The 8814-nt window shown below is 33.4% G+C and overlaps 1 protein-coding gene across 1 annotated transcript; it reads left to right on the forward strand.

Annotated features, from left to right (window-relative positions):
* Positions 1-1312: 1312 nt before the first annotated feature.
* On the forward strand, positions 1313-4231 carry LOC140884760 (uncharacterized). Its single transcript, XM_073291606.1, has 4 exons — positions 1313-1729; positions 2006-2346; positions 2659-2735; positions 3657-4231. The coding sequence occupies exons 1-4, from the start codon at positions 1587-1589 to the stop codon at positions 4083-4085; spliced, it is 990 nt and encodes a 329-aa protein (XP_073147707.1). The 5' UTR covers positions 1313-1586; the 3' UTR covers positions 4086-4231.
* The last annotated feature ends 4583 nt before the right edge of the window (positions 4232-8814 follow it).

Below are 8814 nucleotides of genomic sequence, written 5' to 3' on the forward strand. Positions count from 1 at the left end.
AGAAATCCAATTGTAGCAATACTCTCTCCCAATTCAAAAAAAAAAAAAAAAAAAAGATGGATCGAGGGCATGTCGAAACATTTTGATAGCATTTAGTTTTTATTTCCCCCTTTTTGTTTCACAATTATTTTTATCTTTATTTTTTTAATGAATGGAGGTAAATTAATTAATATTTTTAAAAATAATTTGAGTAATTGAGATAAACGAAATATATACAAGGAATGACAAAGGACAATTAAACAAAATCTTGGAACTTTTAGTTTTCACATGCATGCTGGTGGAGATCGACAAAGTAAAAAAGGTAAAATGTCTCCAACCTCATGAGACCGAGTTGAGACTTGATAAGCCAAACTCGACTTTAACTTGAGTTTCATACTTTCAATTACTTGAGTTCGATTTTTTTTAAATTTTTATTTAATGTTAAATGAATTTATCACTTTATTCTTAATTTTGTAATGAAGGACACATTTTAAATTTTTAATTAAATTCTATTTTTTAGAACGTTCAAGGGTGAATTATTGAGTAGGAAAAATTACAATTTTGGTCAATTATATTTGATTTCTTTGCATTTTTTGGTCATTTCCGTCATTTTTTCCGGAAGTACTCATATGATACGACATTATCCGCGTCTTTCATCAATGCACGTCAGAAAAATAGTTAAACTTGAAAAAAAAATACAAAACAAATATCGCGAAACTAATTGAAGCTTAAATTCGAAAACATAAAAAAATCAAAATCATTTAAAAAAACAAACGGATTATATATATATACACCAAAATCGTAATTTTCTCTCATATTTGAATCGAGCTCAAGTTTGAGCTTTTTTATTATTATTATTTTTTCCCTGTCTAGTCGTGGTCAAGTAACAAGCTAGGATGTTACTCGAAACTCACTCGGCTTAGTTCCACATGGTGATATTCAAATATTATGTTTGATGTATACACCTACAATAATGTTTATATACCTTGAGAAGGTTATAAAAACGGATGGTGTGATGACACCATTTTTTCTTCCGATTTTTTTACCTTTTTCTTTAACTATTAATTTTCTATTTTCTATTTTTTTAATATTATATCTATCTCTTCTAATCTAAGTCTTAAAAAAACTATTACACACGTAATGCGTATGCTTCGATAGCTAGTATAGGAATAAAAAAAGAGAGAAAATGGGAAGAGTTGGCAGTTGGGATCGATGGAGAATAAGTGCGAAAGGCACGAGAGAGGGAGAAGAACAATAAATGGGGTTGTAAGAAAAATAAGGTGATGAGGCTTATGATAACCCTCATCATCGTCACGTCGTTTTTCATTGTTCAGTCCCTTTCTCTGAAACTCATATGCCATTTGCATCTTCTTCTCCAATTTCTTCTTCTCATTATTATTATATATTTATCAATTAAAATAACTCACACATCTCTTTCTTGCACTTTATAATTCCATTTTCGGCTCACCCTTTAATTATTGGCACAAGCTAGCTAGTATAATCAATCACAAAGATTTTTTTTTTTTTGCCAAGTTAAGTAATTACTCATATAAACTTCTTACACTTATATATAAAGAGCTAGGATAAAGAAATTCAAAAGACAAGCGATGTGGATGATGGGATGCAACGACGTCGGCGGAGATCAAGATTCGTTAAACGGCCGGAAGCTCCGCCCTTTCATGCCGATAACTGCTGCCTCGGCGGCTCGCAACCATGGGACGGATCATTTTCTTGCCCTAAACCATCATTTTGGCAAGTCTTTAATTATAGTTCTTAATTCTCACGTGTATATATATATATATATATATATATGTGTCTGAATCTAATATAAAATATATAACAACCCTAGGTTTCCTGGGATCTTGCCCCCCACCAGTTCAATTATGGTAGTGTTTTGTAGAGCTTTTAAAATTAAAGAAAAGCCGAGAAGTGCCACAAAACATTACCTAATTTTAGTGTAGGATTTTGAAATAGGACTAGGTAGATATATATATATATAGTTAGTGATTTGTAATTAATATGATGAATTAGTTGCAGAAGATAACAAGAGAGAATTGATGAGTACACAACAAGTGGTGGTTAGCTCCCGTTGGAACCCGACTCCGGAGCAGCTGGAAACCCTGGAAGAAGTGTATCGAAGAGGGGTCCGGACCCCGTCCGCCGACCAAATCCAGCACATAACCACGCAGCTCCGTCGATACGGCAAGATCGAGGGCAAGAACGTCTTCTACTGGTTCCAGAATCACAAGGCCAGAGAACGCCAGAAACGACGACGCCAACTCGATGATATTCATGACCTGCACAAGAAGATTAATCATATCATCCCCATCTCTCAAAGGAAGAACCAATCATCATCATCATCACCAGGTACGTACTAAGTATATATATATATATATATATTATACCTACTGATTTTCAAAAAGAAGCATAGCTACCTACATTGATTAATACCTACATCCGTACGTTTTTTGTATGCTTTCGACTCGCATGAAAGTTACAAAAGAAAGAACCGTGTGGCTTCTATATACTCACACACGATTCTCCTTTTATTTGTTTTCTAGCGTCACGCGCGGAAAGCTGTATCGATGGTTGATCTTGCGATGCATATTGTTTTCATCTTCAGATGGTCTCTTACAACTTGTATTCTCTATTTTGTTTTTCTTCTTGTCTACCTCACAGGGGAAAATGGGACACTATTACACACTTGTAATAACAAGTTGGCATCTCCCAAAAAATCCAGCTCTATAATTGAACAGGTTTGTTTTTTACTCCAAACTGTCCTTTGATTCAGAAATATACATATATATAGGACAATATCCCCTAGCTTTTGATTACTATAGCTTTTAGGAAATCTTGGGTATCTTAGTTAAAGCAAGAATATATATGCAGGTTTAACTGTTATATATCTCATGATTAGCCAATGATTACTTGTATTTCAAAGATATATATATATATATACCTTCCCATGATATCTTCTCACATAATTAATTATATTTGTTAAAAAAATCATGTATTTTAGAGTACGTACTTCTGATCTTCAAGGATATATCTTATAAATCCCGGCCCCTTGAATTCTCAAAATTAAAACTTTATGTATAGTTTTTCTGAAAATTAATTCAAGTTTTAGCCGGCCTGATTCCGTTAAAGTCGATTCATTTTCCGGGACCATCCTTGATGCACATGGGGAGAAGTCAAAAGCTTTTAATTGGTTTGATGAAAATAGCATGAAAGCTGCATGTGTGGGTGTTTTTCTAGCTAGCTAGGAAACATTTTTAGGGTTGAGAAACTTTAATGGGTACTACTACACTAGTCATGTTATTGTTATGTTCTGCTCAATTCCTCTTTGTTTGCTATTATTTTCTCTTTTCACCTACATTTAATTTGCATGGCAATACATACATAAGACATTGATGGACTTTACAAAAGAAAAGATTCATGTAATTTGTCTGCAACTACATTACTCATATTAAGTACTGCTATAAGCATGTGAGATTTAATTTGGCAGTACGTACTGCTTAAATTTTTGGGGCATTGTGATTTAAGATGACCAGGAACATAATAAGATACAGAAAAACATAATCTAATATTTTACAGAGATCATAAATATTGTTAAATATATATATTCATGATGATCCGTATTTATTGCATGGAATTTAAGATATGGTAATTTTGATTAGAAAAGTATGCCAACACGGGGGGCAGAAGGTAGTAAAGCAGATGGATGGGTACATTTCAATGAGGAGACAGAACTGGAAGAAAGGAGAAATCCCAGTAATTGGCAAATGTTGAATTTGTCTTCTTCTTATAATTCTTCTTCTCCATCTCCCAACAACCTAATTTACTATTCTTTCCCTAATTCATCTGCCACTCATCATGTGGACACCAACCCATTAAGCCTGGACCAGCAGTGCTACGGCGCCGCCGGTTGTCTGGAGGAGCAGACAACTCTGCAGCTCTTCCCCGTTCGCAGCGGCTGCCGGAGCCCATGCAACGACGACGACGAGGATGATCGATCCATTGTAGTAAACTACGACACCACTGCCAGTACTAATGTTGCTGCTCCTGATCATTATCAATTTTTTGAGTTTCTTCCATTGAAGAAATGATCAGATTTTATTTTATTTTATTTTTTGGATTAATTAAAATAATGCATGCTTGGTTTTAATTTGATCATTTATGTCTAAATAATAAATGTAGTGGTGACATGAATGATACGATGGTTTTGAGCTTGGATTTGTGATTCTTGATGAAAAGTGGGAAACTGTCATTTTTTGTTTGTTTTCGCTGGCATGGTTGACTTTTAGTTTTAGAATGTACACATATTGGTATGTGTACGTGTATGTTTTGCCTCCTATATAATTATATTATTATTTTTATATGTTTGCTATAAAATCCAAATTTCAAACAGATTGCTATATAATTATGTTCGATCAAACAAATTATAAATGAGATGATAGTGCATGAGATATTCTTAATAGATTTTAGAATCAATTAATTTTTAATTAATGCAACCACATGTGCTCCAGTTTATTAAGGGTTATTTTCAAATTCATATAAACAATAATATATATGTCATATTAATAATTAACATATAATCCAAGAAACCCTAAATTAGTACGAGCTAGAGAGCTTATGGTTAAAATAAAAACAAATTAAATGAAATTCAAGATCAAAGATTGAAAAAAAAAAAAAAAAGGTTGAGAAAGCAACCGGCAAAGAAATAAATACTCAACATTGTATTTGCAGAAGGAATAAATGAGCAATGGGGTCATTGGCGCCCTGCCATGGAAAATGACAATACCAAAACTGCAAATTGCAAAATACAGGCAGGCAAAAGAAACAGCAGTGCCTTACATTTCCTCTTCCACAAAACAAATCTAACGTATGATATCCCCTCTCTTTTCAAATCATCACCTCATCATTCCTCATATACCTAGCTACTTACTTATTACCTGCCCACCCTCTACTTATAACATAGGAATCACAATCCCAAATATATACCATATGATCATTTTATTAAGGGTTGACGTTGGTTCATCTATGAATCCAGGTGCAACCGGAGATTGAAACTTGGTCGAGGGGTTGGGGGATCCGACCCGTGAGGAAGGGCCGATAAAGGGTTTCGGCTATTGTTCTAAATAAAATAGTAGGGAAAACTATCATATTTGCCCTATATATATTTAATATTTGTTTTTGTAATTTGATTTTGGTCCTTTATGCTATCAAATTTCAGTCCTAGTTCGTTGTTTTGGTTATTCTAGTAATTTTAGTTTTTTTTCAATGTGGTGTTGATGTGGCACATATGAGACGTATACGTGACGACTCTGACATTGCATTGATGTGTATCATCACTTTCAAATAAAAAAATAACTAAAATTGTTAAATTTAAGAGATGTGTTACTATAAATGAAATTGAACAACATAAAAGAACAAATTAAAACACAAATAAACTAACATATTACACCAAAAGTGCAATTTTTTCAATCTTAGTATTATAACCACATATGAGATTTTTGGGCGTTGATTTGACAACTAACTTTCTGGCCTAATTATATTGCAGTGTTACAAATGAATCGTTATGATCAGAGATTCAGAAGTATATATAGAGTTAGAAGGGAGCCTAGACTTAAAATATATATATATATATATATATATATATATATATATATATATATGTAAGGAATAATTGCGGTCTCTCTTAAATTCTTGTAGAGTACTTCATGTTGTCTAAGATAGTATGCAAGAGAGTCGTTTTAAATTCTAATAGATTCGGAAAATATTTATGAAACATCTAGACCTTCTTAAAACTTAAATGCAAATTTTTTTTTTTATATAATAACAATACATATATGCCCATACATATATGTATTGTTATTATATAAAAAAAAAAATTTGCATTTAAGTTTTAAGAAGGTCTAGATGTTTCATAAATATTTTTATGTATCATATTTAAAACCAATTACTGCTACACGTAGCAATTAAAATACTACTTCTTAGTAATAACTTAAATAAAAATAAACAAATAAATAATTAAAAAGGGTTTCATGCATGAAACAAAAATAGTAAATAATACATGTTTGAAACTCTCATATGGAAAAATAATAAAATAGAAATATGCAACTTGTTTTAAAAACTCAACGTCAAAAAAATAAATGTATCTTAAAACATCATCTAAAAACTGCAACGATCACGGGGCCACTGTTCCGTGAGCTCATACATCCTCACCATCGGTAGGAGCTACATAAGTATCATCTGACTCACCTGCACCATATAAGCGTAGTGAGCCTAGGGGCTCAACATGTCTAAACTTGAATATCAAGGTTTAAAATAATGCATCACATAATCATACTAATACATATACATGATACATGAGCATGCATGGAAACATTTTACTTCATAACATAAATGCTGAAACATAAATTTTAAGCATAAACATCATCTTTCTTCATCATACATAACATAGTTGAGCAGGGTATTTTTGAAACGTTCTATGGTCCTATCCGTAAGTGTGACGCTTATCTGTGCCGACTGATCAGTCTCATGAACCAACGTACGTGGCGGTGATAAATCACCTCTTATGGTAGTAAACTACCTCTTAAATCATATATCATATGGTGGATAACCACCCTTATGTCACACTACTTCAATTTTCATCAAGAAAATATTTTTTGCTCAACTCATACATAATCATAATCATATCATATAAAATTTCATGAATGCATGCACTGAAAATTTGTCCGTAATATATATTTAATTGATTTTTTCATATTAAATATAATTATACTTAAAATATAAACTTCATGCATAAAAATAATTAAATATATATTCCGAACTTAGTTATTTTTCATGGGTTGGTCCAGACTGCTGGTCACTCACTCTAAGCCCATTAAACTTAAATAAGAGCCCAATTATCATATTTTAGCCCAAATAACTTAACTAAACTTAACTGGGCCTAAATAAAAAATATTTAAGCCCATTAACTTAAATAAACCCAATAAGACACTAGACTGGCCCAAAAATCCTCTGACTGACCCAAAATTCCCATGGGCTCCCAAGCCCATAAAAATCATTGGTCTAACTTAAATAAATTATTTAAAGCCCAAAAAAAAATTATTTGGAAGCCCAAATAATTTTATTTCTAATTAATTGGCCCAAAAACCAATTAAAACCTTAAACACTTAAAAATTAAAAATACTCGAGCCCGGCCCACCTAACCCGGACCCGGACCGACCTGTACCAACCCACAAATTACCAGACCCGATCCAGGCCCCAAGACCCGACCCGGACCTGCCCAAAACCCTAAACTCGTTTCCCTCTTGTTCCTTACTCTCGGCTGCGACCAGCTTCTGTTCAGAGGCATCGGCCGCCCTACTCCGGCCACCAAATGGCTAGAGAACCACCACCTACACCTATCAGACTTCAAGACGTTTCCAGAAAGCTAAAAACCAGCCCAAACGGAGTCCTAACGAAGGAGAACGAACCAAAACAAAATCTGCCTAATTTTTGCTCGTGCACTGCGCGCGACGCCGGACTTCCGGCCGTTCGGCCGCCCAACTCCGACCATAACTGGCTAGAGAACTACCTGAGATAACTTCCTCTATGTCTTGGGGTTCTAACCCAATTGGAATCACCCTCAAACCCGTCCTATACAGTGCACACGAACCATTCTCCCAAAACTGCTCAAACTGCGACCTTCTATGCAACCAGAAGATATTGTTTCGGTTCAGACCAACCTTGGCTCAAACCACTCGAACCACTCGGCCCTAAGGCACCCTAGGACACCCCTTGACCGAGCCCCAGCATCTGGACCATACCATTCTTGGCAAAAACGTGAGTCATGACCAATCAAGCAAGAACATGCATCAATACAAGGTATACATGCATAAACTCGAAATTTCCATGAAAAATCTGGAATAAAACACATCATGCAAGAGTAATAGCTTATATGGTGGCCAAATAAAAGTTTTAGACATGCCTTTTAATCTTTGAATGGAGATTGATGCGTTTACGAGACTCCGGGACGACGAACGGACCAAAAATCTACGAAGATCAAGCTTGGTCGGCTATGGCGATTGTGAAATCTGAAGAAAACGTGAAGAAGAGAATGGAGAGAAGGATGGAGTCGGCTGATTAAGTTTAGGGTAGGGTAGGCTTTAGTTTTTTTAAATTTTGATAATTAGGATTAATTTAGGATAATAACTAATATAAATTAATGAGATAGATAATATAACATAAATATAAGATTTTAAACTTTTAAAAATACCTACTAATCTGATATATAATAATAAATCCCGAAATATAATATTAAAGGATTTTTAAAGATCAATAAAAGTCATTAAAATGACTTATTTTGGCCAAAAATCAATTCTTAAATAAATATATAAGTAAATACTAAAATTTTTTTGGCAAAATACCTTAAAATATTATTTTAAGGCTCATAAAACTCATAAAATATTTTTGGCTAAGAATTTTGGTATCTCGTCCGTCTGCGGTCCCGTCTACGCGATCAAAATATTAAATTTCTTAAAAATCTAGAATTTCCATAATTATGGGTTAAATGCTAAAATAAATTAAATCATGCATATAAATCACATAATAACACATAAATACATTTAACCCTTAATTAAAAAATTAATTTCTCCTAATTATGCATGCGGATTTACGTTTTAAAATTTTCGAGTGTTACAATTTATGTGTTTTAAAACATTTGATGATGGATATTGATGTATAATTTAAGGGTAATGCTACATGTACGTGGTGGGTTACACGTTAAATTACACAATGCACTTGAAATTACATGATTATCCCTGCACTTTATTTGGAAAAAATCTTTCA

The sequence above is a fragment of the Henckelia pumila genome, chromosome 2 (genome assembly GCF_033568475.1).
Source record: "Henckelia pumila isolate YLH828 chromosome 2, ASM3356847v2, whole genome shotgun sequence".
Lineage (NCBI taxonomy): Eukaryota > Viridiplantae > Streptophyta > Magnoliopsida > Lamiales > Gesneriaceae > Henckelia > Henckelia pumila.